The sequence below is a fragment of the Ostreococcus lucimarinus genome, chromosome 12, assembly GCF_000092065.1.
Source record: "Ostreococcus lucimarinus CCE9901 chromosome 12, complete sequence".
Lineage (NCBI taxonomy): Eukaryota > Viridiplantae > Chlorophyta > Mamiellophyceae > Mamiellales > Bathycoccaceae > Ostreococcus > Ostreococcus sp. 'lucimarinus'.
In genome coordinates this window covers 352,009-367,210 of record NC_009366.1, presented here as the reverse complement: position 1 = coordinate 367,210, position 15,202 = coordinate 352,009, and the positions used below count along the sequence as shown (strand labels likewise).

General features: G+C 63.9%; 13 protein-coding genes across 13 annotated transcripts; 5 read left to right on the top strand and 8 right to left on the bottom strand.

The window, feature by feature from the left end:
- Window positions 1-46: 46 nt before the first annotated feature.
- Window positions 47-1,250, bottom strand: OSTLU_26883 (predicted protein; the record flags this gene model as incomplete). The annotated part of the gene is made up of 2 exons (XM_001420634.1): window positions 47-871; window positions 927-1,250. 2 exons carry the CDS (start codon window positions 1,248-1,250, stop codon window positions 47-49), a joined length of 1,149 nt encoding a protein of 382 aa, XP_001420671.1.
- Window positions 1,251-1,563: 313 nt separating this feature from the next.
- Window positions 1,564-2,106, bottom strand: OSTLU_17640 (predicted protein; the record flags this gene model as incomplete). Its single annotated transcript, XM_001420633.1, has 1 exon — window positions 1,564-2,106. The coding sequence occupies one exon, from the start codon at window positions 2,104-2,106 to the stop codon at window positions 1,564-1,566; it is 543 nt and encodes a 180-aa protein (XP_001420670.1).
- Window positions 2,107-2,418: 312 nt separating this feature from the next.
- OSTLU_26881 (predicted protein) lies at window positions 2,419-2,658 on the top strand (the record flags this gene model as incomplete). Its single annotated transcript, XM_001420792.1, has 1 exon — window positions 2,419-2,658. The coding sequence occupies one exon, from the start codon at window positions 2,419-2,421 to the stop codon at window positions 2,656-2,658; it is 240 nt and encodes a 79-aa protein (XP_001420829.1).
- Window positions 2,659-3,087: 429 nt separating this feature from the next.
- On the bottom strand, window positions 3,088-3,900 carry OSTLU_3874 (predicted protein; the record flags this gene model as incomplete). Its single annotated transcript, XM_001420632.1, has 1 exon — window positions 3,088-3,900. A coding segment is annotated over one exon (813 nt), but the record flags the coding sequence as incomplete, so codon positions are not given.
- A 2,318-nt stretch (window positions 3,901-6,218) lies between these two features.
- Window positions 6,219-6,653, top strand: OSTLU_8694 (predicted protein; the record flags this gene model as incomplete). Its single annotated transcript, XM_001420791.1, has 1 exon — window positions 6,219-6,653. A coding segment is annotated over one exon (435 nt), but the record flags the coding sequence as incomplete, so codon positions are not given.
- Window positions 6,654-6,926: 273 nt separating this feature from the next.
- OSTLU_17638 (predicted protein) lies at window positions 6,927-7,691 on the bottom strand (the record flags this gene model as incomplete). Its single annotated transcript, XM_001420631.1, has 1 exon — window positions 6,927-7,691. The coding sequence occupies one exon, from the start codon at window positions 7,689-7,691 to the stop codon at window positions 6,927-6,929; it is 765 nt and encodes a 254-aa protein (XP_001420668.1).
- A 687-nt stretch (window positions 7,692-8,378) lies between these two features.
- On the bottom strand, window positions 8,379-8,942 carry OSTLU_88811 (predicted protein; the record flags this gene model as incomplete). The annotated part of the gene is made up of 1 exon (XM_001420630.1): window positions 8,379-8,942. The coding sequence occupies one exon, from the start codon at window positions 8,940-8,942 to the stop codon at window positions 8,379-8,381; it is 564 nt and encodes a 187-aa protein (XP_001420667.1).
- Window positions 8,943-9,014: 72 nt separating this feature from the next.
- On the bottom strand, window positions 9,015-9,317 carry OSTLU_26877 (predicted protein; the record flags this gene model as incomplete). Its single annotated transcript, XM_001420629.1, has 1 exon — window positions 9,015-9,317. One exon carries the CDS (start codon window positions 9,315-9,317, stop codon window positions 9,015-9,017), a length of 303 nt encoding a protein of 100 aa, XP_001420666.1.
- On the top strand, window positions 9,312-10,193 carry OSTLU_93544 (predicted protein; the record flags this gene model as incomplete). The annotated part of the gene is made up of 1 exon (XM_001420790.1): window positions 9,312-10,193. The coding sequence occupies one exon, from the start codon at window positions 9,312-9,314 to the stop codon at window positions 10,191-10,193; it is 882 nt and encodes a 293-aa protein (XP_001420827.1).
- A 31-nt stretch (window positions 10,194-10,224) lies between these two features.
- OSTLU_26876 (ABC(membrane) family transporter: toluene tolerance) lies at window positions 10,225-11,151 on the bottom strand (the record flags this gene model as incomplete). The annotated part of the gene is made up of 1 exon (XM_001420628.1): window positions 10,225-11,151. The coding sequence occupies one exon, from the start codon at window positions 11,149-11,151 to the stop codon at window positions 10,225-10,227; it is 927 nt and encodes a 308-aa protein (XP_001420665.1).
- A 318-nt stretch (window positions 11,152-11,469) lies between these two features.
- On the top strand, window positions 11,470-12,294 carry OSTLU_17635 (predicted protein; the record flags this gene model as incomplete). Its single annotated transcript, XM_001420789.1, has 1 exon — window positions 11,470-12,294. One exon carries the CDS (start codon window positions 11,470-11,472, stop codon window positions 12,292-12,294), a length of 825 nt encoding a protein of 274 aa, XP_001420826.1.
- Window positions 12,295-12,474: 180 nt separating this feature from the next.
- OSTLU_26874 (predicted protein) lies at window positions 12,475-13,092 on the bottom strand (the record flags this gene model as incomplete). The annotated part of the gene is made up of 1 exon (XM_001420627.1): window positions 12,475-13,092. One exon carries the CDS (start codon window positions 13,090-13,092, stop codon window positions 12,475-12,477), a length of 618 nt encoding a protein of 205 aa, XP_001420664.1.
- Window positions 13,093-13,843: 751 nt separating this feature from the next.
- On the top strand, window positions 13,844-15,118 carry OSTLU_95003 (predicted protein; the record flags this gene model as incomplete). Its single annotated transcript, XM_001420788.1, has 2 exons — window positions 13,844-14,377; window positions 14,507-15,118. The coding sequence occupies 2 exons, from the start codon at window positions 13,844-13,846 to the stop codon at window positions 15,116-15,118; spliced, it is 1,146 nt and encodes a 381-aa protein (XP_001420825.1).
- Between the last annotated feature and the right edge of the window lie 84 nt (window positions 15,119-15,202).

Genomic DNA, 15,202 nt, shown 5'->3' with positions numbered 1-15,202 from the left:
ATCATTTTCTTTTATTCAACAAGTTTGTAACTGATGTACACATTCTCTAATCTCCTTGGTAATTCTCCAAGTGTTTTTTCGTATTGAATCGCGAGACTTCAATCTCGTTGACGTAAATGTGCTGTAAGCACGACGGCTCGTTCCAATTCACGTTTTTCGGCGCCGAGATGTGCGCCTCGATGAATTTCTTGCTCACCTGCACGGCCAATCTTGACGTAGCCTGCAAATCGGGCCAGTCGGGCCAGCCGTTGTCGAGCGCGACGCCGCGATGGGGCGCGTCGTCGTCGTCGATTTGAAAGCTCCTACGCGCGGCGGCGTCGGGCACCAGCACCACGGTGGAGTCGCTGTGCACGAGCGACGGGTGACGCTGGTATAACACGAAATCTGCACCGTATTGTAATCCGCTGCGCGGTAACCAACCCGTGAGTCTGAAGTGCACCGTCGCCGCGCACTTCAATGCGAACGCGTGCCCACAATCGCGTCGAAACACGCGCCAAAGCGTCTCGCAGTCCATCTCCCGCGTCCCTAACCCGAGCCGAATTTCCCGCGCCGCGTCTTCGTCCCCGTCCTCGCTCACCACTAAACACCGCAAAAACGCGCACATGTAATACGCATCCTCGCAGCAGACTCGTATCACGAGTTCGTTTCCGGCCCCATTCGGCGTCAACGGCACGCCAATCTCCGTCCCCGCGCGCGCTCTTCGCCCCAAACACGTCTGCTCCAACAGATACCCCAACCGCCGCGTCGCCCCGATCCAAACCTGCCCCCTCGCGCGCGTCCCTCGCACCACGCCGAACTCCCGAATCAGCGACTCCACCAATTGTTCGGGTCTCTTATGTTTCAGCGCCGCTCTGCGTTTCCCTCGCTTCCACTTCACGTCCCGATCCCCCGTTTCCCTCCCTCGCGGCATCGCTCGCCGCGTTCACCGTCGCGTTCAGATGATCCCGCAGCACCGCCTCTTCGAGCTGCAGGTTCAACAACCGTCCGAACAGGTACTGTCGCGTCTCTTTCACGCTCTCTTTCTCCCGTCGCAGCGCTTCGAGGACGCGATCGCACCCGGCTTTGCCCTGAAGTCGGTACTTTTCTCGCGCCGATTCCGCCGCGCCCTCGTCGTAGTCGCGCTCGACGCGCTCGTCGTCCGACGTCCGCGCGCTCGGTTCCGACGGCGCGGGAGACGCCGCGCGCTCGTCGCTTTCGCTCGCGTCAGGCGCGGGTCCGGGCGATGGTTTGCGCACGCTCGTCGGGAACATGTATCGATCGATCGATCGATCGCGCGCCGAGCTGTGGCGCGAACGCGAGGCGAGGCGAGACGCGAGCGGAGCGAACGACGGCGACGGCGACCGCGACGACGCGAGCGAACGCGCGGGTCGAGCGATGACGATGGGAAAACACGATTTCATTCGTCGCGCGACGCGAGACGCGTCGATCGAGACTCGCGGAGATGGTTTAAAATTGCCCGAGTCGAGTCGCGAGCGCCGAACGGAACGGAATCGAATCGAACCGAATCGAATCGAATCGAATCGAATCGACGCCGTCCGAGTCGTCGACGATTCAAAACCGCGATCAATCCAATCCCGAGATCGACCCCGTCGCGCCCGTCGACGGCGGTCGTTCGCCCGGCAGGTACCCGTACTTGGCCTTGAACGCGCGCTCGTACCTCGCGCGCTGCTTCCTTCGCTTCGTCTCCGGGTTCAGCGACCCTCCCGGTCGTTTATACTCCCACAGCGCCCACGATCCGATGACCAACAGAATTACCAACCCCCACGCGCTCGGTTGTCCCTCGTCGCCGGGATTCCATCCGTCGTCCCACGCCTCCTCGTCGTCGTCGTCGTCGCGCGGCGGTTGCCCGTCGCCGCCGTACCCAAACTTTCTCTGCTCCGTCGTCTCCATGCGCAGCGGCGCCGCCCCGGGTCCGCGCGAGCCGCCGGGCGAGGACGATCCCTTCAGCGGGAACCCCTTCGGCGCGCTCGACGCGCCGTCGGCGTCGTCGTCGCGCTTCGCCGCGACGATTCGTCCGCGCGGTGCGGCGCATCTTCGGCGGCGCGCGTCGACGCGCGCGACGATCGCGACGCGCGACGCGCGCGCGGGCGCGACGGAGGCGAGCATCGCGCGCGTCTGCGCGCGAGTCGGACGTGCGCGGGCGCGTCGGCGACGCGCAGTGCGGCGAATCGCGATCGCGGCGGGACGGGTCGAATCGACGTCGTCGTCGCCGCATCGCGACGCGCGGCGCGGGACCGAGCGCGCGCGACGATGGCGACGACGCGCGCGACGATGGCGACGACGACGACGGCGCGCGGGCGCGGGCGCGCGCGCGAGCGCGACGCGACGCGACGACGACGCGCGGTCGGGGTTTCGCGCGCGACGACGACGACGACGCGACGACGATGGGAGACGCGCGCGGTGCCGACGGGCGAGGCGATGGAGATCGCGACGTCGCAGCTCGCGGGAGGGCTGGAGACGGCGCGCGCGGTCGTCGGCGCGGCGACGGTGGCGCTCATCATGTTTCAGGGGCCGAAGGGCGACGGCGTGGTGAACTCGCTGAACGAATCGCGAATGTTCGGGAGCGCGAGCAAGGCGAAGAGCGCGGTGGATTACGTGACGTATGGGTTGATATTTGGATTCATAGCGATGTCCGCGGTGCTCGCGGCGAGCGGGTAGGCGGGCGCGGGAGGTTGTAAAGAGAGCGCGAATTTTTTGTTTGCGATTTTTCAGACGCCGAGCTAGCGGCGTCGAGAGCTAATTTTTGTCGACGTTTCGATTCGATCGCGCGGACGCGCGGGGTGACGTGGTTTTGGGCTCGGGCTTGGGCTCGGGCTTGGGCTTTGCTCGGGGTTTGGGTTTCGCGGTCGCGCGGTTCTTTGGCTTCTTCGGCGACGGCGAAGCGACGCGGTCGCTCGAATACTGCGACAAGTCCAAGTCAGCGAAATCGGCGTCGTCGCCGTCGTCGAGTTTAGGTTCCGGGTCGGAAACCGCGTTGTCGTGCTGATCATCGTCGTAATCCACGATGACGTCTCCCAACGCCTCCTCGCGAGTTCTCTTGAGAATCATCGCCGCGACTTCGGATCCCGAGGCGTTGGTGAGATTTTTCACCGCGTCTCCGAGACGTTTCGAGCGGAATTTCGCCACTCGCGAGCTCACAGCGTGAGAAGTTTCGAAGAAGCTATCGATGCGACGCTGGTCGTCGCGTTTCGACCACGATTTCATCATCGGGAGCAAAATTTGATCCGCCGCGTCTCGCGTCCACGACAACGTCTTGATGCAAAACAAGCGAAGCATGTCCAAGTCAGGCTTTCCCCACTCGAAAGTTTCTTCGCTTTGATCGACTGACGGATACTGGTACGCTTTGACGACTTCTAGGGATGGGTAATTCGCGGGAACTTCCCAACTCTTTTTCAGCGAGCGATGTTTCTCTTTGAAGGCGGCGGTGATCGCGTCGTCCGTCGCGCTCTCCGCGGACGTTTTCGACGGCGAAGGAAGCAAGCGTTCGGGAACCATGGTGAGTTCTTCCATATCAATCCACTCTCTGAACGCTTTACTCGCATCCATAACGTTTCCTTTAAACACGCTGACGATTTCGAGCGCGTTCACGATGCCGACGCCGCCGACGCCTTCGGTGTAATCGCTCCCGAGCAAGAGCGCGAGTTGAATGAAACGATCTCGATCGAGTCCTAGTTCTCTCTTGATACGATCTGCGGTGTAGACTTCGCAGTATTTTTTCTCCGAGAAAAAGTTTCTGTACACGTGCGATGCGCCAAACAGAAAGACATCGCTATCGTCCGTGATGACGGCGTCGACAAGCTTGTGCTGGTTGAGATACGCGCACTGCGCTTCAGCTTCTTGCGGCGCGATGATGTAAGGAATTCCGAAAAGCGTGAGCAGTTCTTGGACGTCTCGGTACATCTCATCCGTGACGTGTTCGGCACCTTTCTTGGCTTGACGAATCTCATGCTTCAGACGCTCTTGCTCTTCCTCTGCTTCGCAAATTAGACGTTCCACTCGGGCGCGCTCGGCGATGCGTTCAGCTTCGCGCGCCGCCTCGATCCACTGCTCTTCTTCCGAATCGATTTCTTCTTCTTGCTTCGTTTCTTCAATCTCGACGACGTCTACTTCTTTAGAATCATCCGACTGTTTCAAAGAATCGTCGACGTGCTTGGCCAAACTCATCGCTATCGCTGCTTTCAACCCGTCGTCATCTTTGTCATCATCATCATTGTTGTTTCCGTCTTCACTCTCGTTCGTTTCTAATTGTGCTTCAACTTCCACACCGTCTGCGGCTGCCTTGGTCGGCGACTCTTCCTCGCGCGCCGTAGCGACGCTCATCGCGATGGCCCTTTGCAACTGCTCACTCTCGTCGTCGTGATTCAACGGCGCTAACGCTTCTTCATCTCCTCGCACACCGATGGCTATTGCGGCGTCGACGTCTGCTTCTGTTTCAGCCTCCGCCGCGGCTCGCACAGCAGCCTCTTCTTCGTCGGCGTCCCATCCACCCAAGCTTCGCCCTTTGAGAAAACCGTGGCTGAGAGAGTACACGCTCTTGCGTTTCAACGCGGTTCCATCGCCGTGTGACTCATCATCGGCGTCGTCAGCGTCTTCACTCAAATCCATAACGTCATCGTCATGACGGGCTAGCGGTGACGGCGCGGCAAGCGCGAGTTTCGCGGGCGACGGTTTGACGTCGTCTTCCACGTCTTCCCATTCCTCGTCGGCGTCGGCAACGGCGACGATGTCGTCTTCGTCTTCATCGGCCGCCGTGGCGTCGTCCGCGCTCGCGAATAACGGGTCTTTCGCCGCAGCTTTGATATTTTCCGTGGTGAATGAGATTTGCAAATCCAACGTCGATGGCTCTTTGCTCAACACGATGGGCGTCTCCGCGACGGATTTGGCGACTGATGGCGTCGGAAGCGTCGGGTGAAGGTTCGTCACTAAAAATCGTTCTTGCGGCGCGACGAGCGCCGTCGGCGCGCGACCACGTCGCCCCGTTCGCACCCCAGCGAGTTGATCCGACGCAAACGTACCCGTCGTCAAACCTAACACCCCCGACGTCGACGGCGGCGGCTGCGGCGGCGCGAGCGCCAGCGCTCCGCTCGAAGTCGTTCGATTCGACGAAGATGGTCCGGCAAATATAAAATCGCGATTATCCTGCGCCGCGACGCGTTTGGACGTCATCGGATCGTTCAAATCCGATTTCTGCATCACGCGATCGATCTCTCGCTTCAATTTCGTCCCTTTAAGATACGTCTCCAACTGCAACGCGCTGAAATCTTGCATCTTTCCCGAAGCCGCGGCGAAATGCTCTCGATTATCCGCCACGCGCTTATCCCGCATTCGCATCACGACCTCCATTCGCACCGACGGCGGCAGCGCGCCGAGCACCTCGGGATCGATCGATTCGCCGTCCGGCACGAACACGTCCAACTCCTCCTCCTCCTCCTCCTCCGCCTCCGCCTCCGAATCCCGCTCGTCGCCGTCGTCTCCATCGTCCCCATCGCGCGCCGCGATCGCCACCCCCCCTCCATTTCCCACCTCCCCTCCGTTCGCCGCCGCCACCAGCGCCCGTCGCTTCAGTTCGTTCAACAAAACCTTCTCCGCCGCCACGCGCACCTTCGCCGCGCTCCGCTCCCGCGCGCGTCGTCGCGTCGCCGTCGTCCGCCTCTTCAGCGCCGGCGTCGCCCCGTCGAACACGAACACCGGTCGCGCGCCGTGACGCAGCAACCGCGCGATCCTGCGAAAGAACCCGGCGACGTGCGCGCGCGCCGCGACGTCGCCGTCTTCGTCGCGCGTCGCCTTGATGAATTGCACCAGCCAGATGGACGCGTCGACGGCCACGCGCTTGCCTCGCACGCTGTCGGCGTCCGCGCGACGACCGCTCGGTTCGAGCAGCCGCCACAGGTCGCGGACGCCCATGGCGCGGCGCTATCGCGACGCGCGCATCGTCGACGAATGGCGACGAATGGCGACCGCGGATCGAAATCGCGACACCGCGACGCCATCGCGACGCGTTTCAGCGCGCGGCGTCGACGCGCGCGGAGACGACGCGCCGTCGGCGTCGACGCGGGCGCGCGATGCGCGACGAGCGGCCGCCGAGTCCGAGATTGAGCGAGGCGGCGCTGCGTCGGCACGCGGCGGCGATGCGCGGCGAGCGCGAGCGCGCGGCGCGCGCGGCGAGCGCGCTGCGACGCGAGCTGGATGATTTCTCGCGACGCGGACCGAAGCACGACCTGCACACGCCGCTGCACGCGGCGTGCGAGGACGGGGAGGCGAGCACGGCGAGGGCGCTCCTCGTCGCGGGCGCGGCGGTGGACGAACGAGACGAGCGAGGCGCGACGGCGCTCATGACGGCGGCGCAGTGGGGACACGCGGAAGTGTGTCGATTATTGCTCGAGCGAGGGGCGGACGCGAACGGGAAGGACGAACAGGGGGACACGGCGCTGCACGAGGCGGCGCGCGCGAACGCGCTGGACGCGGCGGAGGTTTTGGGGGAGTGGAAGGGGACGAATTTGGAGGCGAAGAACGCGCACGGATGCACGGCGCTGCACGTGGCGTCGCACAGTGGACACGGGGCGATGGTGAAGCTGCTGGTTCGACTCGGGGCGGCGGTGAACGGGGAGATGCGAGGCGGGTACTCGGCGCTGCACGTGGCGGCGGCGAACGGGTCGAGTTCTTCCCTGAGCGCGCTTCTCGAGAGCGGTGCGAACATTCGACACAGCGCGTCGGAGAGTAACATTCTTCGCTCGGCGAGCGGCACCGCGCTGGAGCTCGCGGAAGCGAACGACCAGGTGGAGGCAGCGCGTCTGCTTCGCAACGCGAGTCAGAGAGAGTTTGAGCAAGGCGGATTGTTCGGGAAGGAGTAAAATTACATAAAAATAAGTACGGTACAAACCTTGTAACTATATCGTATAAGCATGTATGCGGCGTTAACATCGTGATCACAAGCGCTGCGCGCGCGTGCGCGGGTCTCGCATGCGAGGCGGCGGAGGTTTCCAGTTTGCCTCGTCGTCCGGCTTGCCGAGCTGTCCGCACGCCGACATCTCTTCGTCCCCTCGAGACTGTCGAATCGTGCACGTCACGCCCGCATCGCTGACGCGCTGGCGAAAAGCGTTGATTCGCTCTTGATCGCTGCACTTGAACTCCGAACCGTCGTGCGTGTTGAAATAAATGAGATTGATTTTGCACGGAATGTCGCGAGCGATTTCGACCAATCGATCCGCGTCCTCGTCGCTGTCGTTCACGCCTTCGAGCATGATGTACTCGAAAAATACCTGTCTTTGGTGCCTACCGAGAGATTGGCGCGGAAACTCGCGACGGAGCAATCCAAGAAGCATTTCGAGGTTGTATTTGCGATTGATGGGCATGATCCAGTTGCGAATGTAATCCGTCGTGGCGTTGAGCGACACGGCCAACGACGCCTCACTCTCGCGTAAAAATCGCTCCATCTGTGGAACCAGCCCAGACGTGCTCACGGTGACTTTGTTACGCGAAAACCCCAATCCTTTGGGATCCAACAAGATTGATACCGCCTTTAACACCTCATCGACGTTGTGCAGCGGCTCCCCCATGCCCATAAAGACTACGTTCGACACCTCGCTCGCGCCCACCATCCGTCTCGCCTGCACGACCTGCTCCACGATCTGCGCCGCGCTGAGATTTTTCCTCAACCCCATTTTCGCCGTGTAACAAAACTGGCAATTCATCGCGCACCCGAGCTGCGAACTCACGCACACCGTCGTTCGACCTCGCTCCGTCAGCGCCGGAATCAACACGCTCTCCACCGTCCCGCCCCCGCTCCCTCGCAGGTTATACGTCACCTTCCGCGTGCCATCCGTCGCTAATCTCGTATCGCTCAGCTCCAAATCGCCGTCGAAGCTTCCCAAAACCTCCAGACGCGCTTTAAATTTATCGCCGAACGCCTCGCTCGCGTCGGCGTCGCCGCCGAGCTCGCGATACATGGCTCTGAACACCGAGTCCGCCCTCGACCGTTTCTCCCCGACGTGCGCGAGCCAATCCGCGAGTTCGGCGCGTCGCATGCCCTTGAGCGCGTACTTGCCGCTCGAGAGGCGAGGGAACGCGTCCAGGGCGTCGACGTCGAGCGGCGCGGCGTCGAAGGCGCGGACGTCTGGAACCGGCGGCGGCGCTTCGGGCGACGCCGCGACGGTGAGAACGCGCGCGCGCGCGCGACGAACGCGCGCGCGAACGCGCGCTCTGCGCGACGACGCGCAGGCGCGAGCGCTCGAGAGCGCGGCGCGAAGCATGGCGTCGGCGAGTGCGGCGTCGAGCGCGCGGCGCGGCGACGACGACGACGGTTCGCGGCGGCGACGATTCAACGGCGCAGACGCCGCGAAACGTCCGACGTTCGAGCGCGTGCGTCGCATACATTATTTCTACCCTAATCCCGCGTCGTCGTCGCCGTCGCGATCGCTCGACGCCTCGCCGTCTCGCGCGCGTCGCGCCGCCATCTCCCGGCTCGCCGCCGTCGCCTTTTCCACGCTATAAAACGCCGACGTCTGCCCCTTCGGCGCGCGCACCACGCCCCCGTTCCCCGCTTCGCTGCTCAGAAACCTCTCCCACGACTGCCACGGCAGGAATCCGCCGCACGCGGTGCATTTGACCAACCGCGCGCCTCGCGAGCGCTCGACTTCGACGAGGCCCGAGCCCGCGCAGAGCGCGCACCGGCGCTGGATGAGCACGCGCTTCCCGAATTCGTACGCCGCGATCGCGAACGGGCTGACGCCGGCGATGAATCCGAACCACAGCTGCCACGCCTCGACCGGGGCGACGTCGGCGTCGGGGAGCGCGCGCGGCGGTCGGGACGGTGGATGACGTCGAAAGCGTCCCGAGCGCGCGCGCGGCGCGCGCGAGAGAGAGAGAGACGGCGGCGCGCGCGATGTGGTCGCGCGAGACGCGACGCGCGTCGCGCGCGCGCTCGGGAGCGAACGCGCGCGCATGGTGCGCGCGAGAGAGTGCGGTCGACGCGAGTGTCTGTTCCTATTCTCCTATTCTCCTATTCTCCTATTCTCCTATTCTCCTACGCCTCCGCGCTGCGGCGTCTGGACGGCGACGCACGTCGACGCGCGTCGACCCGTGCCGTAGACGACCACGTTTTTCCCGGGAAAGGGAAGCTCGGCGACGCGCACGTCGGTCAGACCGGCTTTCTGCACGAGATGGTCGACCAAGTGCGCGTGCGTGGTGACGCGGGAGCCGTCGGCGAGCCGGCGTTTGCCGAACTCTTTCGCGTACACGCAACACGGAACGACGGCGAAGGGAAGATTGCGCTCGAGGGCGAAATCGACCGCCGCGTCCGTGGCTTGGTCGGGATGCATGGCGACGACGATGGAGACTCGACGGAGGACGTCGTCGAGCGCGGAGACGACGGCGTCCTGGTCCAACTCGATTTCACCGTCGGCGTCGTCGCCGGCGTCGCCGGCGTCGTCGTCGGCGTCGTCCTCATCGCTTCGACGATCCGTCGACGGCGCGATATCGACCGCGCCGTCGACGACGCGCACCGTCGCCCCCGCGTCTTCGTATCGAGCGTCTCTCCTATCGTCCGCGACGAGTCCCGACACGCACCACCTGCTCGCTCGCGCCGCGACGTTCGACGCTCGCACTCTCGCTTCCCACGCCGCGTCCTCTCGCGCGTACACCTCCCGCGACCAATACACTCGCAAGTGCTTCGGTTCTCGCACGCGTATCGTCGCGGCGTCGCGTTCGCGTTCGCGCAGATGAAATCCCAGCGCGAACCTGCGCCTGAGCCTTCCCAGGCGCATCGCGCGCGGATCGATCACCCACACCTCCGCCGCGTTCGTCGAGTTCATGAGATCGAACGCCAGGACGCCCTTGCCGCCGGCGACGTCCAGGACGACGCCGCCGTCGAGCGCGTCGGCGAACTCGCGCGCGAGCCACTCGCGAAACCGTTTCACTTTTTGCCGCGAGTCTTTTCGGCGCGTTTTGCGCGACCTCGAGCGAGGCGCGCGCGCGGCGTCGGCGTCGCGCGCGGCGTGGGCGAATTTACACGCGTCGCCGTAGCGACACGCCCCGCGGAGGAAATGGCGACAAGGCGGCGACGAGGACATCGTCGCGGCGGCGTGTGCGGGACGAGACGGCGAGACGGCGAGACGACGGCGACGCGCGGTTCGCGACGGCGAGACGGCGATGAAAAATTAAATGAAATACAAGCGATGCCGGGCGCGCGGCGGTGACTGGCTCGATCGATGACGCCGAGACGCCGGACTATTTTTGAAAGAAGACGAGGGAGAGGACGAAGTCGACGACGAAGATGGCGGTGAGACTGATGACGACGCTCGCGGTGGTGCTCTCGCCCACGCCCTTGGCGCCGCCCGTGGTGGTGGTACCCCAGCCGCAGGAAATCACCGCGATGACGGCGCCGAAGGCGATGGATTTCGCGGTCATGATGCCGATGTCGCTCGGTTCCAAATACTTGGCCGCGCTGTCGATGATGACGTTCGGCGACACTCCGTAACGCAAATCCGCGAGTAAAATGCTCGCTCCGAGCGCCTGCGCGAAAGATATTATGCTCAATATCGGCAGCGACACCGCGCACGCGATGACGCGCGGGATGACGAGATAATCCACGGGATCCGTCCCGAGCACCGTGAGCTGGTCCACTTGCTCCGTCACCTGCATCGTCCCCAACTCCGCCGCGATCGAGCTCCCGATTCTTCCCGTGAGCACGATCGCGCAGATCACCGGCGTCAACTCCCGCGCGAACGCCAGGCCCAGCAACCCCCCGATCGCGTTCTTCAGCCCAACCTTCGCGAACTCCTTACAAAACTGAATCGTAAACACCATCCCCACGAACGAGCTCGTCAACAGCGACACCCCGAGCGTTTGCGGCCCCACGCGCGCGATCTGCTGCAACGTCTGCTCCCAATTCACCCGTCGCGGCTGTCGCGCGCACCGATACAGCACGCTTCCGAACAACAGTCCCGTCGCCGCGCTCCGCCATAAAAATTTCGGCGGCGTCCACGCGCCGAGCGTCCGCGTCGCCCACGCCCGCGCCGCGCCCTCCAACCGCGCCACCGCCGAGTCCGCCGTCCCCGCGACGTCCGCGCGCCTCGGCGCCGCCGCCCGCGTCGCCGCGCCTCGCCTCGCGCCGTCCGAGCGCGCGCGCTCGAGTTTCGACGCATCCGTCGTCATCGCCGTCGTCGTCCCCCGCCGCGCCCGTCGCGTCTGCTCGCGCGCGCATCGCGTCCACGCGCGCGTCCGCGTCGCGTCGACGCGTCGCAGCGCGAGCGATCGCGGCGACGCGCGCGCGCGCGCGCGCATCGCGCGTCGCAGTGTGTGGACGCCGAACCCTAACGACGCGCATTTATCTGCGTCGAATCGCGTTCGAACGCGATGCGCGTCGCTTTGTAGACATCGCGAACGCGATGTGCGAACGCGTCGAAGGGCGTATCTTCGACGATGAGGCCGATAAGGCGCCGCGCGTCGGCAGACGACGACGCGCGGCGAACGATGATGGGCGCGCGCGCGACGACGACGACGACGGCGACGGCGACGGTGACGCGGAAGACGACGACGACGCGCCGAAGCGCGGCGGCGGCGCGCGCGACGCGAGGGGACGACGAAACGATCGCGGCGAAGGTTAAAAATTTCGCGATCGCGACGACGCTCGCGACGACGCTGAGCCTCGGCGCGGTGACGAGCGACGCGAAGGCGGGGGAGATTGAAATTCTCGCGACGCCGGCGCCGACGGCGGGGTACATCGTGGACGACGCGGGATTGATGTCGAGGTCGACGGCGACGGCGGTGAACAAGACGCTGAAGGAGCTGGAGGACGCGACGGGATTTCACGTGAACGTGATCACGGTGAGAAAATTGGTGTTTGAGACCGATCCGTTCGCGTTTGGGGATAAGGTTTTGGAGACGTGGTACCCGACGGTGGAGGAGGGGAACGATAAGGGTAACTTGTTGCTGGTGAAGTCGACGAAGGACGGCGCGTTGGTGGGGGGGCCAAAATTTTTGAAACAGGTTGGCGATCCTTTGATTGACAGCGTTTTGACGAGCAACTACGGTATTAATCTCGAGCAAGAAAAGTATAACGAAGCGTTGACGTCGTCGGTGAAGCGCATCGCGGCGGTGCTCGAGGGCAAGGACGATCCCGGCCCTCCGGCAAAGTTTGAGGCGCAAAAGGGAAGCAACTTCAAGACGAAGAGCGAGACGAGCGAGAAGCGTGACGTGTTCGCGAACGTCGTCATCGGCTTGCTCGTCATCTCTTTCGTCGTGCCGATGTTGCAATACGCCGGTTACGTCGTCGGTGACCCGGACTTTGACGAATAATCGTCTCGACGAGAGCTTCGGCTGTACAAAATATCGGATCGACTCGCGCCGCGCGACAGTTTTATAACCATTTTACCACAACAAATCTCCAAAACTGTCTAGCTTCTCCTATTGCACAATTCTATCTCGAACATCGCCACGCGTCCGCTCGCCGCGCGCGCGCGGGCGGCCTTTCCAAAACTACTGCTCGACGTTGGCCGCGAAGACGTACGTCACGCACCGGCCCAAGTCGTCGGCGCTCGGCTCGACGTCCTCGGCGTCCTCGGCGGGGGTGTCGCAGTATTCGTACCCGGGAAACTCGCTCGCAAGAAATTCCACGCTCGTTTTAAACACTAAACGCGCCTTGAGCGCCAGACCCTCGACGTTCCACTTATCGTACGGCGCCCCCGTTTGCATCGTCAATCGCAGTTCCCCGTTCGACTTCAACAACTTTGGCGCGTTCTCAAAGAAACTCGCGATCAGCTCCCGCTGCGCCCTAACGCTCAGCATCCCAACCTTCCCCACCCCCGCGTCGGGAAAATTAAACACCACGCGATCGAAATTCGACCCTCCCGCGCGTCCTCGCAGCGTCGCGCTCCCGCTCTTCGTCCCCAGCGTCTCGCACTCCATCCCGTACACCACCGACGCCCCGCTCGCCTCCAGCGCCTCCACCGTGTCCTCCATCGTTCCATACATTTTTTTCGCCCCTCTTTCGCTCGCGTCCGTCGTCACCACCAGCCCCGGCGCGTCGTTTCCGAACAGCGTCGCCAGCGCCAGCGCGAAGCTCATGTTCCCGTCGCCCACGCACAAAATCTTCATCCCTCCGTGATACCCCTGCGGCGCCGTCGCCGTCCCTCGCGCCTCCGCCCGCGTCTTCGCCTTATCCTTGCGCTTTCTCCACGCCGATCGCTTCGACGCGCTCGCGCCGTCGCTCGCGCTCGGTCGCGTCGCCGCGCGCTTTCGCAGCGCGAGCGACAGCGGCTCGCCGCGAATCTTCGCGATCGCGCGCGTGATGCGCGCCTCGCGCCCCTTCTTCGCCATCGCGCGCCGTTCGGCGCGCGCCCGACCGCGCGTCGCGTCGGCGCGGCGCGGCGTCCGGCGGCGCGGCGCGGCGTCGGCGCGGATTCGTCGCAGAGCGCGGCGCGCGCGAATGGCGCGCGCGTACGACGCGCCGGGCTACGACGTCGGCGCGGCGCCGCCGAAGCGCGCGCCGACGACGCGCTGGCGCGAGCTCGCGACGTGGGCGTCGCTCGAGCGCGCGCGCGAGGGCGCGCGCGGCGACGCGAGCGACGGCGATGGTGTTGCGGCGACGACGACGGATGCGACGCGCGCGTTCGCGGTGCGACGCGATCTGAACGCCCTCGTGCGCGTGTGCGCGTTCGATGGACGCGACGCGACGTCGCCGTGGCTGCTGGACTGCGAGGTGGTGACGTGCGCGGGACGGGAGGGGGCGAGGGCGCGCGAGGCGAGCGGCGACGCGCCGGGCGCGACGCTGACGGCGCTCGCGGGGAGCGACGTGTGGCGCGAACTCGGGACGAACGGCGAGCGGGCGAGGACTGGGGAGTGCGCGATGACGTCGGGAGGACGGTTGCCGGCGCGGAGGATCGCGCACTGCGTCGGGCCGAGGTACGCGGAGAAGTACGCGACGGCGGCGGAGCACGCGCTCGTGCACTGTTACGTGAGCGCGCTGACGAAAGCGGTGGACGAGTGCAAGGCGAGGACGGTGGCGTGCACGCCGGCGTGCGATGAGAAGAAGGGGTATCCGAGCGATTCGGCGGCGATGGTGATGGTGCGGACGATTCGTAGGTTTCTGGAGAAGTGGAGCGGTAAGTTGGACTGCGTCGTCGTGTGCGCCAACGCGGCGGAGATGGATGATTATCGAGCGGCGCTTTCGGTGTTTTTCCCGAGAAACGACGAGGAAAGAAAGCTATCGGAGGAGGCGCTGAAGGATAAGCCCGGGTACAACGAGTACGGAGAGATGATTTTGGACGAAAGACGTCTGCGCATCGCGGGGCGGTTGTCGTCGGCGAGCGATTTCACGGGCGGGATGAACAAGACGATGGGGGTCAGCCTGGATGATTCCGACGCCACCGTCGTGCCCGCGGTGAGCAGCGTTTTCATGTCGATGAGCATAGATCCCGAATCCAGACGCCAGCGCGTTGAAGAGAATGACGGTGATGTAGACGCGAATTGGGCCGGGGCGTTGGATCGTCTCGCCGTGGGCGCGAACGAGGAAACCGGGCTCACGGTGTCGCGAGACACGCGAGACGTGGAGGATGAACAAACCCGCCGAGCGAATTTGCTACGGCGCGCGGAATCTATGGATGTGAGCGATGTGAGCGACGCCAAGGCGATCTATCTAGAAAAGTCTCGCGATTACATCGGTCGACGAGTCGTCGTCGTCATCGCCGCGTTTCTCGAGCGCTTGATCAAGTCGGGCGAAGAGCAAAGGCTCCTGGCGCACGTGGCGAAGGAACTTCGTGGGGTGACGGATAATCCGCGAGGATACGTCATTGTGTATCATCACACCGGAGGTGTGTACGGCGCGCCGCCTAGCTTGGACTTCATTCGCAAGCTGCACGTCGCGCTCGGGCCGCAGCATCGCGACACGCTGAAGACGGTGTTTGTCGTGCACGCGACGGCGATACTCAAGGCGGCAATCTGGACGATGGACATGCTTCAACTCGAGTCGAGGTTGTGTAACAAGGTTGAGTACGTCGAGACAGTGTGCGATTTACGCGACTACGTCCGACTGGAAGGGATCAACGAGAAACTCGAAATACCTGCGCACGTCGAAGAATACGAACGAGACCTCGCTCGAAACGCGCAGACTTCTTTCTGGTAGATTTGTACGATACGATATATGCATATAACGGCTTGCGTGTGCCTGTGTACTACATTATCGCTGTGCTAACAGCGGTGCTTCTAT